This window comes from Hyaena hyaena, unplaced genomic scaffold, assembly GCF_003009895.1.
Source record: "Hyaena hyaena isolate Hyena2069 unplaced genomic scaffold, ASM300989v1 scaffold_295, whole genome shotgun sequence".
NCBI classification, from domain to species: Eukaryota; Metazoa; Chordata; class Mammalia; order Carnivora; family Hyaenidae; genus Hyaena; species Hyaena hyaena.
The window spans coordinates 1,138,862-1,163,495 of NW_024080928.1; the positions used below are offsets into that span (position 1 = coordinate 1,138,862).

The 24,634-nt window shown below is 48.4% G+C and overlaps 1 protein-coding gene across 7 annotated transcripts in view; it reads right to left on the reverse strand.

Moving 5' to 3' along the window:
- Positions 1 to 669: 669 nt before the first annotated feature.
- SH3KBP1 (SH3 domain containing kinase binding protein 1) overlaps positions 670 to 24,634 on the reverse strand; it is a 330,852-nt gene continuing 306,887 nt past the window's right edge. For 4 of the 7 annotated variants that reach the window (XM_039247390.1, XM_039247391.1, XM_039247393.1 and 1 more), the window contains 5 exons: positions 13,504 to 13,613; positions 9,847 to 9,975; positions 5,418 to 5,689; positions 1,995 to 2,058; positions 670 to 1,443 (listed from right to left, as the gene is read on the reverse strand). In XM_039247390.1, the coding sequence (XP_039103321.1) occupies positions 1,402 to 1,443; positions 1,995 to 2,058; positions 5,418 to 5,689; positions 9,847 to 9,975; positions 13,504 to 13,613 (617 nt within the window). In that variant the 3' untranslated portion in view covers positions 670 to 1,401. The remainder of the gene's footprint in view (positions 1,444 to 1,994; positions 2,059 to 5,417; positions 5,690 to 9,846; positions 9,976 to 13,503; positions 13,614 to 24,634) is intronic. The other 3 variants (XM_039247392.1, XM_039247394.1, XM_039247395.1) reach the window with 1 other exon arrangement.

Here is a 24,634-nt window from a genome sequence, read left to right on the forward strand (position 1 = left end):
CTCCCATCCCCAAACAATCTTGCAATACAGTACGTCCCCTTATTATCAGCTAAGGATGAAGAAACAGTTACATAGTCTAAGGCTGAGCTGTTCATTTGCTACAGAGATAAAGCGAACAAGCAAACCCCAGTTTCCCAGGGACGGAAAAAGCAATTCCATAAATGCGAGAAAGATCCAATGGCTACACTTCAACAAGAGCACCCCCTCCCCCATTCTCTTGGACCTGAGGAAGGGGTTACAAGAGAACAAGGCAAATGACATTATGTGAGTACAGTTTCAACAACAGCACACACGGATAGCCCAGTGCAGGAAATAACACAACTTCCCCCCCTTGTTTTCATTGCATTTTACGTTTATTTATTTTTGCTTTCATAATGCATATTCCGTTCACGCAAAAGGTGCAAAGGACAGGAAGCAGGGGTTTAACTCGGCGGATGAAAAATCAAGCAGGGGTGACATTTCTAGTTCCATGAACAACCTACAGCTAGGAGAACTTAAAGGTCACAGCTGGTACTACAGAGCTCGCCCAGCTTCACAGCTGTCTCCCCGCGGGACCTTTGGCTAGGTGAGAGAAGCTTTGAAGAAAGACAGTGGCCTCTAGTGGACTCCGAGAAGTGGCTTAAAAAAAAAGGTTTGTGGTGGTTTTTTTCCTGTTTTTTGTGGGGTTTTTTTTTTTTTTTTTTTTGCTTTTTTTGTTTGTTTCTGTTTTTTGTTTTTTGAATCACGGTAGCTGCATCACAAAAGCTCCAATCAAGAGGGTGGTAAAAAGAAGGCACAGATCATTGCAAATACCAGGTTTTCTCTTTCTCTTTTTGTAAATATACCATCATATATAAGCTAAAATTTATCTTGGGGTGGCGGGGTTGGCTGGCAGGGGAAGGGACGGGTCGGACCTAAAATTGCATATGTAAGAGAATCCTAGAGGGGACACAAAGCGAGGCGGCTCTCTGCCCGAAGCCAAAGAATGGGACGCTCGCTCGGGACTGCGTGTAACAAACACTGGGGGCATCTGACAGAACACGATTAAAAAATCATAAAATTATAAAGCTTGTAAACGAATAATCTGAAATTACATTTTATTAATGGAAAATATCATCAAAATAGTACCACTATGGACTAAACTGCCTGAGTTTTCGTTTCGCATGAGATCTCATAGTAAAAAAAGCCTTTAGCACAATTTGCTCTAAGTCACAGCCAGTGCCACGCCCAGGACTACACCGCGGGCAAGTCTCCTCTTGGGTGGAATCTGTGTTGCGCTATCAAGACTTTTGTGCTAATCTTTCAAACAGGGACGTGTTGAGGCAAACTTGTAATCTTTTGGCACAAGGTTATTTTGGCTGGGGCGGAAAATGTGAGTCTTGGACTCAGGATGAACAATGTGACATTTCATTTATCAAGTATTCATTTTGATTGAAGAGCTTTCTTTATGTCATTAACTTCCATCTATAAAGGAAAAACAAGAGCCGAACAAAATCATAATGAATTCGCCGGTTTGAGAGAGGCTCAAAGATCATCAACCTGGTCGACTGAAAGAAGATAATCAACGAGGCACTTTTACAGGTGAAGCGGGTACAGTGACATCTGAATGACGAGTCGACAACGATGCCAGAAATGACATCAGCCTAAGGAGCAGGCACACAGATGCGATGCACTAGCAAACGGTGGAGGGTTTCATTCCTGGGCTACCAGTAACCAACATTTGTCAGAAGGGGCAGTAACTGCAGCGTCCCGGCCAGAGGGCGGAGCAGGCTGTCCTGACGTGCTGGACCACCGAGCAGGTGCTTGGACGCATTCCAAATGAGAAACCCAACCAGGGGCACATTTAGTAAATGCCTCCCTTCCCCAAGACTTCCTGGATCGCGCAGGAAGTGAGCCCATATAACCCCACCAAGATCGCCTCAGGAAGCGCATCTAAATTTGCAAAATGAAGCCCTGATGCTGCCCCCAACCCGAACTGAGCCTCTCAAGAGGGAGCAGGACCCCGAGGGACCCACCTGCAACCGAAGCCGGATTTTCTTCTCTTCATCCAACTCTGACAGTAACTGCTTAATCTCCCGTCTGAAAAACAAATGGCCATGAAATGAAACAAAAGCCCAGACTTCCTCAATAAGAGATAGGAAGCCTCTCACCGTTCGTTCCAAAGTCCATCTGAGCCTTCTACAAACAAAATGTGGACACCACATTGTGTTTTCTTTGCATTGTTATTGCTTGATGTTTACTGCAGACAGAAAGGCTTGCTCTTATGTATGGGCTCCCCAGATGTGTAGCTGTCCAAAAGGGGGTCTGAAATGACCTCGCAGATCCATTAGTCCAAGCTTCTCCTAAGAGGAGAAGACGGGGAGGCGAGGCCAGAGAGGTGGACTGATTCGCCCAAGGACTCAGATTCCAGGTATCCAGGCTGAGATTCCGTTGCGTTCCCTCTATCCATCCCTGGGGTACGGAGTCACTGGTCTTTAAATGTATGCATGGTGATTTTCACTGCAGACATTTTTATCACTCCCCACATATTTTATTTTTCACAGAGTCTTATATTAATAAAGGGTTACTGCTATGTTTTCCCTGATTCTCCCAAAATCTTACAAATAGTAACATCTGAGATCTTGGAGTTAAAGTAGATGAACTGACTATATGGTAATCGTGTCATAGAGAAAGTAGACATGAGTTAGGACATGCAGCCTAATGCCTTTTACAACATTAAATAATGAAGTGGAACAAAATTAATCATCCTGCAAATTCAAGACTCTATATTTAGGACACTGCAGCCATCGCCACTCTGGTCAGAGAACTGTGCTCCATTTCGGGGTATCAAACATTCCATGTAACATGTATATCTTTACAAACTGGGTTGGAAAATCAAAAAACAAAGAGTGCGGAAATAGCATAATAAATCAGGTACGAGCTGTACTGCGTGTGCACACTTCGGGTGATGGGCCCTATACCTGGGTGGGTGTCCCGGCCCTGCCGCCAACACACCGGGTTCTCTGACATTAACCAGTTGTGACTTGTTACCCTGTTTACTCAAGTACACACTATGCGCCTCTATCTCAGCTGGCAGTGCTCAAAGCTTAGAAAAGAAGTAGCGGAGATCCTAAGCAGACAGCACGACTCCAGGACGACTGTGACAGGCAGAGCCTTGAGTATGGCAGACCAAAGGAGTTGGCTGGGGGAACCAGTGCAAAGAAAGTCCCTAAGTCTTGAACTAGTAAACGAAGGCCTAAGTCCACAAAGAGGAAGGGAGATGGGGAGATTGATGGAGAAGAGCCAGTGCTCGAGGAGGAAGGTAAGAACCAGCATGTTTGGGGATGAGGGGAGTCAGCACAGACTTCAGCTGAAGGCTGAAAGGAAAGGGATACTTAGAACAAAGACAGGAGATTTTAGGGACCCAATGGCCATGGACACAGAGGCCAGGCTGAAGAAGGCTGACAGAGACAGGCATTGGAGAGGGATCTCTATGACATGTTGATTCAAGAAGACTTTGGCTGGGGAAGGACAATACTGGGCAACTACGCCCAGGCCTCACAGTGGGGAGGGACACGAGGTGGGGGGGAAGGGGAGGGGGCTGAAGCACAGGCCGGTCTTCACCCTGAGGCAGGCACAGGCCACTTCTGATGCCTGAGGCACCAATCAGAGGCCCCAAGGGCTGAAGCCCTGGATCCAGGCCAGTCGGACTCAGTGATGGCCATCTTCAGAAGGCTAAGGACCAGTGCTCTGGGATGTCCTGGGGCCATGGGGTCACTGTCTCAGCAGGAGACACGTGTCACCTGGCCATGGATGGGGCCTGTGGTTACCTAAACCCGTAGAAGCAGAGAGGAGCTGGGGACTTTACAGAGCTGGAGGCAGCCTGGCTGATCTTGAGACACCCCCTCTAGTTCCATCCTGTTGAATCCGCATATTTATTTGATGGACACCTTCCAGGTAAGGGGTAAGACCAGGGGGCCCCAATGTCATCTGCCACCTCCCAGCCGGAGTGGAATAGAACCTGAACACAGCCACAGTGCTCCCAAGTAAGTTCCTTGTAACCCTTGTCCTAGCGTGCTAGAGAAAAGGGGTTCTGCGATTAGGTATGTTTCAGAAAAACAGCATACACCATTGTCTCCATCTTCCTGATATGCCGTAAAGGCTGTGAGGTGTTCTTTAGAGAAGAAATCAACGTTGTTTAACCCCAAATTCCCTGAAGTATCTGGCCACGACACACATCAGGGCTGTCCAGCCACGGGCAGGGGGGCAGATGCCAGGTTTCTTCCAGCTGCAGAATTGCTCCCAAGGCATGGCTGTGGGTCTCCAGCCCGTCGCGTGCTACTGCCCCGGGCACCTCCCGTCCAGGGGGCCGGGAGCCAGCAGGGATGCACCGGCTCACTAGCCACCAGGCGGCTCTGTGTGCCTGGGAACCCACCCGTGCCGTTCTCTCTGCTGGACTGCTCTCCTCTTGGTGACCCTAGATCATCTTTCAAAATCCTATTCAGGGCTGCCAGAGTGTCTCAGTTGGTTAAGCGTCTGACTTCGGCTCAGACCATGATCTCAGGGTTCGTGACTTCAAGCCCCGAGTTGGGCTCTGTGCTGAGTGCAGAGCCTGGCTGGGACTCTCTCTCTCCCCCTCTCTTTCTGCCCCTCCCCTGCGTGCCCTCTATCTCTATCTCTATCTCAAAATAAATGTCAAGAATATAAAAAAATATCTTTTAAAATTCCTATTCAGGAAACACCTCCATAGATGCCTCCCACTGCCCCCTTTCCCCCAAGAAAGAGCTAACAGAACCCTAAACTCTGAGTGTCAGTTGACTCAGATAAGTGCCTCCCGACTTCTAACCTTTTTATTGTCTTTGTCACTGCAGACAGAACCCTGGGTGATGTTTATGTGTGCAGTTTATTTTTGCTCATGGGTCTTCCTCCCCATCTAAGTGCTCCTTGAGGATCAGGGATGCGGAGAGCACATAGGCACACGCGGAGAGAGCCCCGAGTCTCACAAGGAGAACATCTTGCTAAGTGTAAAGTCTTGCGTTTAAAGATCCCCTACATCTTTGTCATGCGTTACAGCCCCAAACGCCAGCCAATTACTTCATCAGACAGCTCACTGCAGAAACTGCCATTTTCCTGGTGCTAGAGGAAAAGCGGCTGTTGGGCTTGTTAACAAGTGGGACATGTGTGTGCTTCATTTTATGGGGAATTTAAAGATCATTCCTTTTAGCAGCCCGCTGAGCGCATTAGTTCTGGTGAGTGACTCTGCCGCGCATCCTGCAGCCAGCCCGGGCCCTCCCTGCGTGCTGCAGACCCGGTTTATTCAAGAAGCTCGCATGTTCAAACCCACATCACCCCTTCTGCCGCCACCCCGGGGAAATGGGCACCCAGGCTTGCAGAATGAGGCCGAGGCCCAGCGGAGAGCAACCTGGGAGGTGGCCAAAGAAGGGGCCCCGGACACTCACTTCTGCTGGTCCTTCATAGTCTCAATGATGCTCCTCAGCTCGCGGACCTGTGTCCTCAGCTCCTCCACGGCCGCCTGGCTGCTGGCCGCGGGCTCCATCTTTGGTTTTCCTTCCGAGCCAAACAGAGACGGGGAGTTGGCTCTGTGTCCGGCTGTTCCCAAAGAGGATGACAGGGGGGAGGGTGTTGCCGAGGACAGAGGGGCTGGCCCACCACTGCCACCGGCAGCCATGGTCCCTGGCTTGGGCGGCAGGGACGCTTTGTTGTCGGACACCTGCGACAAGGGAAGGCGGAGAGGGTTCAGGCGGAGGATTCGTGTTTAGTAAAGTTTCCCACCCGCATCCCCGTCCCCACCTCCCGACACACACGGGTCACACCCCTTCACCCACAAGACCCCAAGGGCCTACTTGGCATGGCCGTCCCCCACTTCACGTGTCTCCCCCACGTGTTTTAAATTCCACGACCCTTCTGGACAGGGAGTTCCTAACTGGTTTAATGTACGAGTCTGGGGGCCCACCTGCTTGCTAGGCTCTGCAAACTCTGAAGCGAGCAAAGCATTTTCCTAGCTCCCAAGAGCTCAGAACGTCATAAAGTGCAGACAGGGTAGCCGACACACTGCAGACGTAGGGGAGTCTGCACACAGGGAGGTAAGACACAGGGCTGCGGAAGTACCCAAATGGACCAACCGTCCGGGAGGGAAGGCGTCGGGGAGCTGCTGACGGCCCCATCCCAGAGGCAGAGGACCAGAAGGTAGCCGGAGAGGAAGGGTGACTGGAGAAAGAGGTTCCCGGAGGAGGGAATGGGCTCGGCCAAGGCACAGAGACCAGAGAGTGAGACACATTCATGGCAAGCGGTGGCTCGGCGGCGAGGCTGGCACTGGGGGCGGGGCTCAGGCTGGGGAGGTAGAGCGGGCTGGCGGAAAGGGTTAAAAACATCCTGCGCAAAGCTAATGATGACTGCGGCTGCAGAAAGGCCTAAAGGTTGGCGGGTCTGGAGGCCGAAGGAATAGCTGGGAGAATCTCATACAACAAAAGCAGGGAACGGTGGAGGCTTGACAGACAGCGGCCAAGGGAATAGAGAGAAGACAGCTCTGCGTGACGCGCGGAGACGCAGTGCCCGGCCGCAGGGACGAGGGGCCCCGTGGGAGGCTGTGGTTCTGGACCAGCTATAGGGCCGCGGGTGGGGACAGAGGAAGCAGGCATGGAGGCTGTACCTTTTGTGGCAGGAGCAACAGCATGAAGGCCCAGAAAACAATTTCACTTTTGACACACTGAGTTTCAGGAGCCCGGGGGACAGCCAAGGGGACATGCGCTGTGGGCAGAGGCAAGGAGCAAAGAAGCGAGCAGGGCCAGAGAAGTCACCTGACGGAGCGGCGCCATGGGGGTGGATAACACGGAATTAGGAGAGAAGAGGCCCGATGATGGGGCCTGGGGACTCCCTAAATTGAAGAGGTGGGGACAGAAAGGACATCCCTTGGGGACCGGGACAGAGTGGTAAGCGATGGGACGAAGCAAGAGCAGAAGAGGGGCATGGGTTAGGGAGGTGCCCTGAGGGGTTTCCAGAAGGATGAAAGGGTTGGATAAGTGCCTCAAGAGGTCAAGGGCACTGAGAGGGAAACGGGGGTTGGGGGGCATTTGGTGGAATAAAGGAGACTGAAGACTGGTCAGGGCAGGTCAGCACCTGAACAAGAGGTGAGGGGTGCGGCCTGCAAGTGTAGAACTCTCTTCCCGGAGACCTGCCTGACGAGGGAAGATGGGGGAGAGAGAAAGTGTTCAATGGAGAAGCCTCAGGAGGACACGGAATGATGTAATGGTTCTGTTGGCTTCCAAGGAAGGGGGGGATGCAGCGCTGGAGGATACCCTGCGGGGAAGACCAATGGCGGGCCAAGCTGAAGACCGAGGAGACAGGTGGGCCAGGCCTGAGGGAGGAGCGACCCGAGGAGGAGGCCGGGAGGGCACAGGGAGAGGGACAGTCACGGGTGGGAGGGAAAATGGGCATCGGGCCACCGAGGGGAGGGCGGCAGTGAGGGAAAGTGAGATCCCAAGACCCAAGGCAGGTTGGGGGGAGGGCAAGCAGCAGACAGAGTGCTGGGAGGTGAGCGGGTGAGTGATGGGGAAGTTGAGGCCGGTGGCAAAGCTTGGCAACACAGCCGGGACTCTTCCAGCAGCAGGTGCCCAGGGCAAGAGCCAAGAGGGGGCCTGGCTGGCATGGTGAGGAGGGAGAGTGTGGATCCCGGCTGTGCAAGAGGGAGAGACTGGGCAGAGTGAGCCAGAAGCAGATGGGCCATCATTCCCAGCCTCTCCGCCTGCCTTTTCTCTGCCAAGTTACCATTGAGGAAAAGCACTTTCTGCTGCCAGGGATAGCGATCTGCCATCCCGTGCTTATTGTTGTAGGAGTTAGAGTAAGAAGGAAGAGGGACTGACATTTATGGAACGCTGCTCACGTGCCGGACGTCGGCTAGATAACGGAAACGAGGATCAGCCGGCACCCACTTTGGACGGGGCAGGAAACTGAGGCTTAGGGATGTGGCTGAGAAGTCCTGCAAGCCCCGCAGCTGATAACTGGCAGAAGTGGGCTTCGATCCTCTCCCCTGCCGGCTGGGCCCTCAAGCCCCATACCGTGCCCGCCCGAGCCTGACGATTCACGCTGTCCTGTCATTATTTTCTCTGCTTCTTTCCTGTTCCTGGGTTCATACTTTTCCCCACTTCCCGCTCTGCGAAGTCACGTACCTCCTCCCACCTACCAATGTCCTCACAGACGGACTTCCAGGCAACTCTTCGAAAGGTGCTTCTTGTAGCATTTCCTACATAACTTTCTCCCCCAGCCCGTTGCAACTGGCAAATATCTTTTCAAGCTCTGACAAGAGTATTGGCCGCTATGCACCCTGACCACAGTAGTTCGCGCATAGAAGCAATACACAATGTGACCTGACATCTCCCAGGAAGGGAAAGAGGCTAATGATGGGGTGGGACCGCGTAAACCAGAAACATGAAGAGCCACTGCCCACCAGCAGATGTCACTGCAGAGACAGCCCAGAGATGTCAGTGAGAGCGTAGCTGCAGGTACACCTATGGTCATCGGAAAAAGCGGGTCTCAATCCAGTTTCTGCAAATGGGATCCTTTCATAAAGGAAGACTGCTTTAGTTTTGTGACTATCTACAATTGATGTGTTTTATAGGATCCTATTTCTGCTTACTAGACCAGGTTTTTAAGAAAATCGAGACATATGTGTAAATTCTTAAGTCTGTGAGAAGGAAAATCCTATGCACCCTGTGATTTCTTTGTGTTAATTCCTGCTTCGAGTGTCTTAGAAACAGTTGCAGTTTTTTTCTGCTGTTCGAAAGCAGTGGCTAATGTTTATAGAAAATAATTCCAATTGACTGGGTTCTCTTAGCACGAGAAAACACATTCCTAGGATGAACAAGACTGGTACAGGGTACCCTTCAAAAGCCACATGCAGTAACTTAAAATAGCTACTCCATTCCCTGGGCATGCAGTGAAACTAAAATGTTTTTAGACTTTAATTTCTCATAATAAATGAATGCAAAGCAGTGTTTCTTTAAGGGACTCCTGTTAGTTACTGAAAGTCATGTGCTGCCAAGCATAATCTGTGACATCATCAGTTTTGAACACAAAAGCCAAGATCTGTGGGCAGAGTGCACAGCACTGAATATATTCCATGCATTCTTTCCCACACCTCTAGGCTCCTTAAGCTGCTTTGGTTGTGGTGGGGAGGGGGGATGGTGACAGCGGCAAGGGTGTGTGAGGGCAGATGCTTATGCGTGGTTGACGGTGTGCAGAAGAGATCAAACCACAAGAGAAAACATGAAAAAGCAACAACTAAGCTTGTATCTCAGACATTCTGCCCAGTTTTAGGGGCTTTTTTTAAAAAAAAAACAAAAAACAAAAAACATGCGTCTGGGATTTTGATGACTAAAGTAGTAACTGTTACTGAAGAATGACAAAAACTTGCATTGTCTGTTGCAATGGACTAAATGTTGGTGTCCTGCCCCCCACCCCAGCCATTCATGTGTGGAAATCCTAACCCCGAGATGGGATATTAGGAGACGGGGCCTTTGGGAAGTGATAAGGTCATCAGCGTGGTGCCTCAGGAACGGAATTAGTGCCCTTAGAAAAGAGACCTCCGACAGCTCCTCGCCCTTGCTTCTACCACATGAGGAAACAGTGAGACGTTGGCTGTCTGCAACCAACCGTCACCAGAACCTGACCACAGCGGCACTCTGATTTCAGACTGCCGGCCTCCAGAACTGTCAGACAGAAGTGCCTGCCGTCTCTAAGCCCCCCATCGATGCCACGCTGGGACAGCGGCCCGCACGGACCAAGACTCCCGCTTATCTTTGTCTGGGTCATAGCTCATCGTCAGGGCGTACACAGAAAGGCAGGGGTCCCTTGCCATGGCCAGTCACTCACTTGGGATATGGTAACAGTCTTTGAAGTTTTCTTTGATGCTTCCACTCCTCTGTGTGCAAGCGAAACGTGTTCCTCTTTATCTTCTTCGGGACTTGGGGAGTCAAAGATATCAGGGCTTGAAAGGGAAGACTGGATAAAGCCAAAAGAAAATGCTTTTGTCAGAATTACACCTTAGCTGACATAGCTTTTGTTCACACGATGCCGTATGCTTTTCAAAGCACTCGCCGCTTCTGTTTTGTTTGTCTTCTCATTATAACCTCGAGAGGCAGAAAGCGTGCCATTATCTGTGCTCTAGAGACAGTGGCAGGACTGGGACTGAGAAGCAAGATTTCCTACAGCAGGGATCTTTCTATGGGATCTCTGCTCTGATGGCCACCGGTCATTTCACATGTGTAGGCCTGTGTCACCCATCCTTTCTGGCTCCCTCCGTCCTTCAGAGCCTCCCTTCTTTCTGTAAACATTCGCTACCATGTGCTAAGCACTGAGCTTGATACTGAACTTAGGTGACCTGCCTGACACGGTCCCTGCTCTCCCAAGGCTGACATTCCAGTGCGAAGGGACGCCCAAGTCAAGAGGAGGCTGCCTCGAACCTGTCTCCGTCATGCCCTCTGGATCCTTTCCCAGGACCACAAAATCTGAGGTGAAGTCAAGCGCCTGCAAGAACCCTTCTGTGAGGAAACGGTTTCAGGGGGCAAGAGGTCACAGGCCCTGGGGCCAGTGAGCAGCATTTCTGGAGCCGCAGAGCACAGCCCTGCCTGCGAGGGGTGGGGGGTAGAGGTAGGGTGCAAGCTCACCTCGAATGTGACGTCTATTGCTAAATCTCCACCCTCGTTGCCGGGACGGTCAACATCTGTGGCGGAGACCACGTTTGCTAAGGTAGATTTATAAAATGGCGACATCTTGTGGTAAAATATGGGGCTAATACCCCTACCCTTTCTGCCTCACCGTGAAGATCAAAAAGCTGGAGGAACGTGAGCCAATTCACTGGAGTTCACGTGGACATAAATATTACTGGGCTAGAATTTCCCTATTTTAGGACAAAGCAAATGAAACTAAGAGTTCCCGTGGCAAGGGATCTTTTTAAACAACGAATGTTCCAGAGATCTCTTTGGGTGTGCTCATATTTAGCCGCACATCTCTGCCTCCTACCCCCGTGGTGGGAAAAGCCCTGTTTAGAACCATCGCTGGTGTCCTTATTGAAAAATCATGCCTACATCATGCCATGTTTATCTTCTTCTGTTGACTCTATTTTCTAAGGCAGGAAGCTAATGTATTTAGGGATTTGTAAGCAAAGTTTTGAAATTAAAAGGTCTCATTTGTTAATCGTTGTTTCATCTGAAAATCCAACTACCTAGACTAACACCCCAAACTAAGCTTTCTCAGTAATCTAAGCTTAACTGCTTAACCACCTTGCAATGCTTATATCCTTGCATTCTGAGATTTTATTCAAAAAGCCAGTTTCCTCCTCTGTAACCTCAGGGGCTGCCAATCAAAGCTCACTCTTTGAATTCAATAAATGTAAACAAGCTCCCCAGGCTGGGGAATCCTGGCTGGGGAATCCTGCATTTCCCCAATCATTCCTTCCAATGGCCTGCTAGGAATATGTCCATACCCACACGATCCTGTTTTGCTATGAAAAACCTACAGGTGCTATGCGGAAGGTGAGCAAATACGAATTCAAAGTACGCATCCACGTGGGGATGGATGGGAACAAAGGGAAGAGAGTAATTATACTTCTTTAAAGCATAAATGTCTCCTGTTATTTTAAGTCTTCAAATAACACTGTTCCATAGAAAAAGCCAAACTTGGAGTCACTGTACCATAACCTTCCTATGGGCAGGGCCCATGTCTGTCTTGCTCTTAGCCGCAGCCTTACTACCTGGCTCAGAGCCGAGTCCACGTGAGATAGATGCCTATAAATTTTGTTGAATGAGTGAATGAACAAAGGTGTTGGGCTAAAAGCGGAGTGAAGATGAGGTGCCTTTACCCAGTCCCCCAACTCTACATGAACTCCCAGGCATGGGATGTATGAACCACGGGTGGGGTGTGGGATGGTAAAGTGACTTTCTCTATATTAACTTCTGGATGCCTCAAGGCCCTCTCGACCTTGAAAAGTTGGGAAGAATTTGGAGGAAAAACAGAACTGAAGAAGCATTTATAGAGAAGATGTGGGAGGTAGGATCAAAACATTAGAGACACTAAGAAGCAATTAAATAGGTTGTGTGTGTATGAGGCATGTTGGGGAGGGTGTGGAGAGAGTAAAGACGGTGGTGATACGGGACTCTGTGTACCTAAAGACTGAAAGTAAACCACTTTGTCAAGTCTTTCTCCCAAAAAGGTATCCATACATAGTTAGGGTTGTTTCACTCAAAGAGGAAAAATAGCATGACTCAAACCACACCTCCCAAACTCAGTAGATAGGAGAGAAGAGGTTCAAAGGAAGTGGTGTTCTTTTTCTTCTAAATGAGGACCTCTTAGGTGGGACTGGCAATGAGGCGAAAGTAGAAAGTGTTCTGGAAAGCCTGAAAAGGTTAATTCCTTGGCATATCTGGGTGAAGGTCATAAGGTCTTAGACCTTCACTCCCAGCAAGGACAAGACAATGTGATATATAGAGATAGATAGATAGACAGATCGATCGATCGATCGATAGATATACACATGCACATCGCATGTGGAAGCATCAAGATATTTTCCCCAATGACATTCACGTCAGTGTTTATAATGAAGTAGTAGAAACAACATAAATGGCCAGTAATAGTGCACTGACTAGATAAACTCATATATTCACAGGTTGGAACACAAGGCAGCCAGTAAATGTGATGTCGTGGAAGAACGGGTAGTGACTGGGGAGAAGGGTGCACAATGTAAGGGGGGAGAGCACGTTCCAGAAATGCATGTGCAATGTGATCCCACTGTGAACAAATGAGGTTAGACACACAGACAGAATTTTAAATAAAAGCTACAGATACACACTGAGTAGTTAATGGTTCTTAGCTCTGGAAAGCAGGGTACAGGTGAACTTCTTACTTTCTTCTTTATGCATTTCACTGTTGAAATTTGGTACAACTGTGTTACAGGTTTCTGGTAAGAAAAGAAGTTATTCAAAATGACCCAAACAAAAAAACGTCTGTAGGTTATCTGAAATGTACTGACTGGTCTCTCCTACATGGCCAGGCACCTCACATATTTACAAACACTCTCCTAAGGGTGCGTGTGGGGTTCCGTGGAGGGGTGCCAATCATGGGGCTTTGGGAGGAAAAAGCTTGGCCGCTGCCAAGCGCTGCGCAGCGGCAGATCGTTCTTTAGCAAGGTTTCATTTATAGACCAGACTAGCCTGACTCTCCTCTTCCACCATAAAACAGGACATTTTCTTTCTCACCAGTTTCATTTCAGGTTCAAAGAGAGATCAACCTGGAAGCAGAGAGGAGGAGGGTGGGACTAGGCAGTGGCCGCCTCAGCGGCAGATACGCAGAGAACAAGGAAAAAGAAATACTGCTTGATTCCAGAAGACGCTCCGGTGACTTTCGCTCAGCAGTGTATCTCATGACCTCCCTCTCCTGGCTGGTCCTCGTATCGGCCACTTGCAGGAGAGTCCTTGGCTGGAGCCTCTAACCTGACCTGCTTCGTAGCCATAGAAGAAGCAAGGAGACACTTACGGATGTGAGGGACTGAGACGGAGGCCGCCTCCCCGTGGCTTTTGGTCTGCTTGTGGTTGGGTGACTGAGTTTCTCAGTAGATGATACCACGGAGTCAAAACCTTCTAGGTCTAAAACGAAAGTAAAACAGAGTTTTAAGAGTAATAATAGGAGTGAGGAAAGGTTCTTCTAACAGGCCACAAGCACCTCTTCTCCTTAATCCTCATCCTTTACATCTGGATTGCGAGCCATCATTTATGAAGACGATTTCCATCCTCTGGTCATCCGGTGACGGTGGGGAGTCTTTACAAGCTACAGGAAGAGAGGTAAAGGAGGAATCCTCTTTCCCCCACAAATGTAAGTTCATTTTGGCGGTTAAAACATTCTCATAGTCTCAACGCAAAAAGCAGTTATCACAAGGTACAGTACCCATGGGCAAGCGAGTGCTCATCATTGATTCCCACAGAGAAGAGAAGGCAGGCTCCTGCTCTGGCTGTGCTACAGCCTGGCTGGCAGCTTTCATCTCAACAGTAGACTACAAACCCCCTGGATGGGGACAGCGAGCTCCTACCTCTCCAGGTAACTTCAAGAGGCATGGCGCAATGGAGACACGATCTCAGCCATCAGTCTGCTCAGTCATTCACTCCATTGTGATTGAGCGGTTGCTCTGTGCCACACATGGGGCTAGATACCCAGGCTGCGCCAGTGAGCGTGGCAGAAAGGACCCTGGCTTCGGGGAGCTTCCACCTCTGTGATGGAGGTCTCGGAGGAATATAGAATCATTTCAGCCAGATTATAACTGCATCTGGCAGGTGTCCAAAGGAAGGCCTCTGCCTTTACTTTTCTACCCTCTTCAACACATTAGGCCAAGGGGTGACACAGTCTATCTAGTTCCGGGGGTTTGCACATGAAGTGGAGGTGCGTGTGTGTGGTGCACAAAGGAATGGCTGGCAGAAAGGGGCCGACACTGAGACCCATTACCGCTTGTGACGGGGCAATGCCACCTCTTGCTGCCGAGTGGATCGTGTTCCATACGCCATGCCAGGCACTGCCTTCCCAACCCATTCTCCATCCTCTGTTCAATGGAGCCCCCGTTTTGTTTCAGGACAATGTGCTCAGCCCCTGGGCTGAACCATGTTTGGTCTAAGCCAATGAGGGCAACCTTTCTGCCTGTGATTGGCCTAGAGGTGGCCACGCACCCCAATTTCGATCACTGCGGAATAAAAGGGAGGTCTACTGACAGTGTCTGGGAAAGAGATTTTCTCTCTGTTGAGAGGCCATCTGTATTATCGCCCTTTCTTCTTTCCCGCCTGGGAGGCTGCTGTGCGTGGACAGGATGCCGGGAGCTGTGGCAGCCGTCTCATGGCCACGGGAGAGGCAGGGCCAGTGCTTTTGGAGATCTTGAGGATAGCAGAGCAGAACAGAGAAATCTTGGATGGCTGGCAACCCCGATGCGCCACTCACCAACCCTGGAATCATCTAGCACCTGGACTTCTTGCCATGTAAAATTAACAACACTGTTCTTCCAGACAATTTTATTTTATTTTTGTTAAAAAATTTTTTAAACATTTATTTTTGAGAGAGAGAGAGAGAGAATGAGAGAGAGAGAGAGAGAGAGAGAGAGAGAGAGAGAGAATGAGTCAGGGAGGGGCAGAGGGAGGTTCCAGGCTCTGAGCTGTCTGCACAGAGTCTGACACAGGGCTTGAACTCAGGAACGGAGAAATCATGACCTGAGCCAAAGTCAGACACTTAAATGACTAAGCCACCCACGTTCCCCTATTTCAGCCAATTTTATTTTATTTTATGATTACTTTTTTAATGTTTATTTATTTTTGAGAGAGAGAGAGAAACAGAGTGTGAGCCGAGAAGGGGCAGAGAGAGAGAGAGAGGGAGGGAGACACAGAATCTGAAGCAGGCTCCAGGCATTGAGCTGTCAGCACAGAGCCCGACATGGGGCTCCAACGCATGAACTGTGAGATCATGACCCAGGCCAAATTCAGACCACCCAAATGAGTGAGCCACCCAGGCGCCCCAAATCCCAGCCAATTTTAATCAGATAGTCTTTATTCTTGACTAAAAGCACCCTAACTACTAGAACTGCAAATATGCTGGCTCAGGTCAGAAAAGATAACAATTATATGTGGTGTTTTTTCCTCCTTATTTCGTGGAGAGGTCTTTTGTTGATGGTTATATTAAGTGGCCTGGGGGCGCCTGGATGGCTCAGTCGGTTAAGCGTCGGACTTTTGATTTCAGCTCAGGTCACATTCTCACGGTTAGTGGATCGAGCTCCGTGTTGGGCACTGTGCTGACAGTGCAGAGCCTGCTTGGGATTCTCTCTCTCCCTCTCTCTCTCTCTGCTCCCTACCTCTCAAACATAAACAAATAAACTTAAAAAAAAAAAAAAGTTGTCTGGCTGTGTGATGGTCAGCTTCATTCTATTAACGAGTGGGCAGGTGTTGTCTGCAATCTACTTCCTTGAGTGGAATATGCAAAACAAGGCACAAATCACTGCTCAGGCCAAACCATTACATTACACCTGGGATTAAAGCAAGTGACTTTATTCTAGCACCTGGTAAATGAATAATTATTCAATGAACTCATCGGGACAAGGTAAGTATAACCAAAGGGTAACTATCTGCAGAAACAGAACAAAGTATCAGTGAGGCTCGGAGACAATGGGGAGCCAATCAGCACCCAGTGTCCACGTGAGGCTCCCCAGTGGCGCCACCTTGCCTGGGCTCAGCACAGCCTGGGCACAGGCCATGATCCCCACAGTGAGGTGGGCCTCTTGAGAGCCACATTGCTGGCCTGACCCTCTGGAGGGCCTTCCCTTTAAGAGAATCCTTTTTTCCTGGGCCACCTGGGTGGCTCGGTTGGTTAAGCGTCCGACTTCAGCTCAGGTCATGATCTCACGGTTCGTGGGTTCAAGCCCCGCATGGGGCTCTGTGCTGAGGAATAGCTCAGAGCCTGGAGCCTGTTTCAGATTCTGTGTCTCCCTCTCTCTCTGACCTTCCCCTGCTCACGCTGTCTCTATCTCAAAAATAAATAAAACATTTAAAAAAAAAAAAAAAGAGAGAGAATCCTTTTTTCCTAAAAGGTTCCCCTCCTGGTCACACGCCGGGACTTGCGTCCACCAACTCCATACTGTCTGAAATCAAAATTCCCCATCGTGCGCTTAAACTGATGCCCGAAGTCCTCATCTGAGATTAGTATCTCCCCGATTCATTTTTATTTATTTTTTTTTAATGTTTTTTTATTTATTTCTAGGAGAGAGAGAGAGACAGCGTGAGCAGGGAAGGGTCAGAGAGAGAGGGAGTCACAGACTGAAACAGGCTCCAGGCTCTGAGCTGGCAGTCAGCACAGGGCCCGACGCGGGGCTCGAACCCACGAACCGCGAGATCATGACCTAAGCGAAAGTCGGACGCTTAACCGACTAAGCCACCCAGGCGCCCCTCCCCGATTCATTTTTAAATCACTTTTTCTCTATTACAAAAGTGGCACACGCTCTATGTATGCTTGTTTTAAGAAAAACATAAAACTAGAACAAAAGGAAGTCAGCTACAATCTTACCATGCTGAGAAAGCACTACCACTGTTTCAGCACATTTCCCTCTGGGCTTTTTTTCCAAAAATAGATCTAGTCCGTACTATAGGTAGTACCGCATTGTGCTTGTTTCACTTAACATCATATGCCAGGACTCTCCAAACTCTTCCTGGTATTTTGATTGTTTTACAGTCTTCTGTGGCACTACAATTCATGATTTGTTGAATCAGTCCCCGTATCATTGGGTAATTAGTTTCCAAATCACTCCGCTCTTTGGTTTTTGGTCACAGTCAAGTGGTGCACCGATATTCTGGCATATACGCTAATACAATGAATTCAGCAGGTTGTCTACGTGGCTTCCCAGCAGGGAGAAGTCATAAGGCGCAGGACAGGGAGGGCTGCTGGAGGGTGGGGGCCGGCGGCGCACAACAGGAGGTACGATGAGCCCAGGGGGGCCTGGGGGAGGGGACAGAAGACTGAGGAACAAATGCTGAACAGGTGGCTGGGGAGGCCGTGAAGAGAAGGCTGTGCAAGGTTCTAACAACCGAGAGGGCGTTGGCTGGGTGCCACCAGGGGCTGTGACGGTCCACCTATGTCATGACTCTATCCTGGAAACTGAAACCAGCCCTGGAGCCAAAACCTGAGCAGGCTGAAGCAACGAGAGCAAAACTAGAGGCTAATTCACTCCGGTTCTCCACCTTGGCTGCACTGCGAAATCACCTGGTCAACTGACAAAACAAGAAGACTCATGCCTGGACCCCTCTCTGGAGACTCACTGAATGTGTCTTGGGTGCAGCCTGGGCATGGCAGCTTTGTGGTGTCCCTAGGTGACATCAGTATGCTGCCATGGAGACAAGCGTGCTCTAGCAGAGGCTGGGGGCTCGGGCCAGGGAGGGATAAGCAAGGACTTGACTGAGCAGATTGGAGAGGGCGCTGGGGCACTGCCACCACCTGAGGGACGGGGTGTTTCGGGGCACGCTGAGTGGATGGCCTGCCCAGGGGAGCCGTCGGGAGTGAGGCTCATCAGCAGAGAGCTCCTCCAGGGCCAGACTGGGCAGTGCTGACCTGGCGTGTGGGGCAACAGAGGTGCCGGAGCAGCTGACCAAAGTGGTGACCGATGGCTTGGGTGCTTGGTGACAAGTCAGTCAAAAACACTGTAGTGCGAGTGAGGAGGAGGACGTGAGAGGCCCCAGCATGCAGAGTGGGGTGGCTGAAGGATGGGGGGACCAAGTGGAGTGGATGGACCGGCCTCAGATCCCCTCCGGGATGGACTCAGCAGGCCCACTGGCGTGTAGGGACAGACAAGGTCACACCCAGGAAACTTCTGCAGGGCGCCAGGGAGGACTCCATCTTTGCTCCCCACGCATGCTCTGCGGCCACTAAAATAATTAAGTCCACCCGGGAGTTGGGGGCTTGACAACACAGGAGCTTGTCTGTAATATATCACACCTTCAAAGTGGTCCAGCGGTGTCGTGTGTGTCTCGTGTGCTTAGACTGTGAGCCCCAGGAGGACAGGAACTCCTCTCTGTCCTCTCAAAGTCTAGCACATTCCTGGGAAAAACGTGTGTAGTATTCTGTGATTGAAGGAACAAGTGGACACACGAACTAGCCAACAAATGACTCCACCATCCCAAGAAAAAAACTCTGCTTCCAGGGGTGTAGCTTACAGAGGTGTCCACTGACGGGGTGCGGGGCGGCAGCTGCAGGGTAGGAGGCGGCGTCTGCTGGCTGGCCCATTTCGTTTTACCGGCTGAGGTCTATGCTCGAAACACGGGTGCACACCGAAGCCTGGCCACACTGAGCCAGTGTCTCCTCAAGAGACTGACAGATCGCCGAGAAGACTGCCTCACCCCTGTCACTCAAGAGTAACAGGACGGCCAGAGGCCTGCAGGGGGAGCCACTCTTTTAACCTCTTCATGCATATTCAGCGATGTTTAACTTCCTGCACTTTAAGGTTCTACAAAGCGCTTTCAGGAAACAAGAGCAAAATTCGACTTCCAGAAAGAAAAAGGCACACCAAGTATGAGGTCACTTGCTGAAAAGGGAACCACAGAGCCCGCACGGCGACGCACTTCTGCTTCCTGATGGTGGAGGGGGCGACAACCTAAACTTTCAGGGGCACGAAGCATGCTCTCGTGACTGTGGCTACGGTAGCGGACATGAAGGCAGAGTTTCCATGACTAACTCATTGTGGTGTGAAGAAAATGTCCCAATTTTCACGACGGTTTCTGAAATGAATCAGGCTGAAACTTGATATAGGCTTTCTCAGCCTGGCTGGGAATTTTTCCTCTTACTAAGAAATGGTTTTAATGTCCATGAGCCAATCCAAAACGATCGAACTGGCAAATGTTGGGTATTTTTTAAAAGTTACTTTCAGAAGGATGAGAGGTTCTTGGCTTTTCCCACACTTGAAAGACGAACCCTCTGCAGACATACGGGGATAATTTACATTGGACGTGGATCCAGCCCTGGAAAGGGCCTTTGACTCTTCGTCGTGGCACACACAGTTGCCCATTTTCCATCAATCTCAGTCATACCCTATTTAGTTCAATTAGAAAATGTGGGCTTATTTTCCATGGATGGGAGGGATGGTACCAGTGACCGCAGGTGACCTAAAATGCATCCTGTGACACCACAGAAGAGAAACAGTTAAAAGTCCGAGACAGGCCAGCTGTCACCAAAGCAACTGTCCGCAAGCTCTTACGTGGCCATGTATTCATTGCAACTCATTGCTCCGGGCTTGCGAAGGAGCCCTAGAGTGGATGCTTCCTATAGTTGAAGCGTGGCAATGTCACTCCCTCCCAGTATCTCTGGAAGCCGTCTCTTCTCCATGTCACTGTCAAGGATCATCACAGCTGGCGGGGTGCCTTGTGGACCACAGGCCTAGCAGAGCTGTAATGCATTTCTCACGCCCAGCCCAGTACCACTCCATGGGCTGCCCCCAGAGAGACGTGTGAGATGAAGCTCTGAGTATGTCCCCCTTCTCTGCCTCAAATCCTTCACAAGTTCCCAGGAAATCCTGGTGACTCAGCATGGCCAAGGCCCGGGTGGTACGGCTGGTGCCAACCCCCATCTCTGCCCCTTGCGTGACTTTCTTTCCTTTTTTCCCTTCCCTCTCTTCCTTACTCCTGGGGCTATCAAGACTTGGCTTAGCAATGAAGACCTCTCCCAAAAAGCCAGACTGCACCCTAAAGCCTGGCTTGGATGCTCCCGTACTCATCCACCACTCCGATCTCAGCATTTAGAACCCTGACATTCTTTGTTGACTTATCTGTCTCCCCAACAGCCAGGAAAGAAGCGATGCCTTATTATCTCTGTTTCTCCCGGGCCTAACATCATTCTTGGCTTGTGCTGTGTGTTCAATCAATGATTACTGAATAAATGAACAAACAACCTATCTGGGCTTCAGTTTTTCCACCGGAAAAAGAAAAGAGGGAGAATTATCTGAGTTATAGGCTTTGCAGGATTATTCTTTTGTAAATAAGAAATTATATGAAAACTCTTTCAAATCGCGCAGGTAGAATCTTGTTTTCATATACCATTGATGGAGCTATGGGATGTGGGAACAGAGATCTAAGAGCAAGGCTAAATTTATACAAAAGCAGACATGTGCTTTTTTTTTTTTTTTTTAATGCGAGAACTCTAAACCCACAGGGCTGTTGGTACCTTCTCCACAGTGAAGAAGCATCTCCAGATCTCCAGGCGGTCTGGATTGGAAGGCTTACCCTGCAAGTAAATCATGTGACCGGTGTGGAAAATCTGTGCCGACTACAGAGATGAGCCCATTATTAGGGGCCAAACGAACACCTGTGTTAGCTGAATCACCGACTGAAAAATTCTCATTTGGGCAAGGATTAGATTTTGTGGGAAAATAAGCCCGCCCAAATGTGGAAAGGTAGAGCAGATTAGCTGCTGCATTTCCATTTATAATCCAGGGGTGGAGTTTGGAAGATACAAGTACTGAGAGTAAACAGGTCTGCGCTACTGCTGGGCCACCCTCCTATGCCCCACTTCACACACGCACACTCGCTTCACCTGCACAAAACCCATGCCGTGTAGGCTACTCTTTTCCACAAAGGGGGAGAGACAGAGGGCCAGAGGTTAGACAACTAGGTCAAGGTCACAACCAGAAAGTGACAGGGCCAGCATTCAGATTCATGTCTATGGAACTCTTCCCACTACAGAGCACTGAACAGACAGCAAGAACATTTCACCTTACCTCTCACATATCTGTCACTGAACTCCCAGAACTGTTTCTATAGCAAGAATAAGAAAAGATACTCAGAATGTAATTTTGTGTGTGTGAAGAAACCCCTTTATGCTCTGATGACAAGTTGTCTTTGTTCTAGTTTATTCCAATGTGTTTTTAAGTGTTTTAAGTGGACAGAAACAGGGACTGGCTTCCTTAAAGAAATCCCCGGCAAGAAGTGTAAGGTGTTAGGCAAGTTAAGCCAGGCTGTGTAGCTATTCAGTACAAAGTAACTTTTACACGGGAACTTACAGCTGAAGAATAAGAGAGGAAGATAAAGTTTATTTGCTCTTTCATGTAATCTAATACTTATTAAGTATCTACTGTGTGCCAGGCATAGCTATCTTTATGAGAATGAAAGTATAATCACTCTCTATCGACACTATCCATCTAACTTGCTGTGATGACAGAAACCTGCTATATCTGTCCTGTTCAATATGGTAGCCACTAGCCTCATGTGGCTACTTAGCACAATCATACCGCTAAGTGCGATTATTTTAAATAAATTAAAATTAAATAGCTACATGTGACTAGCGGCAATGAAGATCTCTACCATGATCCTGCATCATGGTATTTCTTCCCATTTGTGCTCAGTCCATTCATTCCATACATATTCCATACATATTTACTAAGTGAGCACTACAATCCAGGCTCTGGGCTAGGCACAGGGGGGTAGGGGGTGAACAAAACAGCCATGGTCTCTCATGGAGCTTAGAGCCTATATATATATATATATATATATATATATATATATATATATATATGAACAATTAGGAATTTTGCTAGCTATTATGAAAGAAAAGTAAAAGATGAAATTAGCACTGATAGCATGGGGACCTAATTTAGATCTGGAGAAGGGGTAAGGAAAGGCGGGGGCATGCCTTACTGAAGTCTAGAACCGAAGAGAAGTCGAGTGCTCCATGGGGATTGGTAACAGGCAACGCTAAATGGGGAAAGTAACTTTTCACATTTGCATTCCTTTAAAAATTGCTTACTACAGGCCCAAATGTGTTATGCCAAAGGATTTAGTAAATAATGTATTTACTGAAAATAGTGCTTATGCCATTATTACAGGAATGTAAATGGGCACAGCTTTTCTGTAATGCCCTTTGGCAATACCTATCACGAAATGTAACTGTATACATTTTCAGATATTTCACTTCTAGAAACAGATCCAGAGAAATGTTTCTGTAAGTCCAGAACGATATGTTTATAAGGCCAGTGGTCTTCAAACTGTTTTACCAGGGCGTTTCCTAAAATAATTTTGAAAACTCATGTGCCCCTTGACACATCTTAAGTTGACATCTAAAATTTTTCATAAATTTTTTCACACAAGAGATAATTTCTGCTATATACTAAATTTTGATATTTTAAAATATGACTATTATATTGCTCTGTTAAACACGTTCAGCATATATTTGAATACCACAGTAATTTAACAACCAATGCCATCCATCCAAAAACAAATCATGCAGAAGCTTTTCTTTAGCAGTTGGAGAGTCCGCACCACACTTTTCCTCTCTGAATTCATATTTCCATCATAATGCTGGATTTCACTCTGATGTAATCTAGTTTTGTGCTTTTGTTAATGTTGTCTTTTGTTAATGATCTTTTTCTGTTATAAAAACATGTATATAAATTGAAATTTGTGATTTCTTGATTTCCTGAAATCATGAGGTTCTAAGGGTAAAATTTACTTTTCTTCTGGAAAGAGTTACCATGACCATTATTAGTAGTAAATGATCAAAACATATGCAGACACACATACCCCACATGTTGATAATCTGTGAGCATAAAAGAGTAGAATCTTATTGGGCTTTCCCCCCAAATAACTTCATGCACATGTGCTCGATTATTACTCAACATGAGAACGGCATGGTTTGGTATTGATTCTATTCCTATCTTTTATTTTATAGATGTAAGTGCCAAGAACTGTTATTCACATAAACAGAAGTACATGGGAATGGAGAGAATTTTGTTATCACGATGTCACTCAATTCTTTGAACTCTTTCCACGTTATGTGGCAAAAATCAGACAGTGGCTTAAGCATCACCAAGAACTATTTTTAACAATCTATCAGTGAACAACTCAGGGGGTGCCTCCTTCAATTTAGTTGGAAGCAAAGAATTAGAAAGCAACCAACTTCTAAATGGATTTTGTGTCCAGTCAATAAAGTCACTCAATTTCTCACGTCCAACACCCACCTCGGAAGTGTCTCTCAGTTTGCACCAGGGGTCTGTATACCCACGGAGTGGGTAAGACATCGACCAGGCTGTGCAAAGTGGGAGCAGATGACTGGGGAAGGGGGAGGAGCTGGGAGAAGCAGCATCTGGCAGGGCTCCTAGGAGAGGAGTTTGAAGAAAGAGCACCGATGAAATGAGACTATCCGTGGCCTCCCGGGAGGCCCGGGAGTGTCCGTGGCCTCCCCAGGCGCAGCTAGCCCTGTGTGTGGATCCCTGTCCTAGGCTGCTCTTTGCATCACTGCTCTGAGTGAACTGGTTACGGGAGACTCATACCATGGAATATCACATTGCTGTTAAGAGTATATGGTTGGCTCATGTGACTTAACGTGGTGAGGTATCAAACATACATTATTTATTACAAAGAAACAACTGTAGACCAGAAGGGTACGTACAACGTGATCACATTTTTAAAAAATCCATCCATCTACCCATTCATGGAAAGACTTCTAAAAGTGTGAACAACAAATTCAGAGTGGTTATCTCAAAAGAGAGGCTGAGACACAAGGTGACTTTCACTTTCGAACTCCTGCGTTCTTCCTTTTTTTTTTTTTTTTTTCTTAAGTACCTATTCCCTTTGCACTTGAGAGGTGGGGAGAAGCTCTTGAAAATAAAAATACAACCGAGGAGAGCATGTATGAAATGATTTCAGAGGCAGCTATGGAAATCTCAGTCATCTGATTTATGTTATGTGTTCCAGAACGTTCCTACTCTCTAATAGCAGTAGTCATGGTAAGAACGTAGGTTGATGCCTCTTTCTTCGCCTCTATCTGAACTACAGCTATACCAACTAACACTGAAAAAGCACCTGTTTTGGGTTCGTCACTTCACACATCGTTAGGTCTAAATTCTACGACAACCCTCTGAGGCAGGTGGGCATTACTAAGCCTGTGATAAAGAGGAGGAAAGTGGAGCTCAGGGTCACTCAACCTGGAACTTGCAGAGCTAGGATTCAAATCCAAGTGTGCCTCCCTGATAACCAACCCATGGTTTCTCAGACACACCCCACGCATTCCTCAGTGACTCTGTGGGCTTATCTTGTCTCTAAGGCTTTGCTCTGTGAACTCAAATTTACTTAGGAGGCAAATATCCACCCATTTACATTTTTCTGTAAGATCT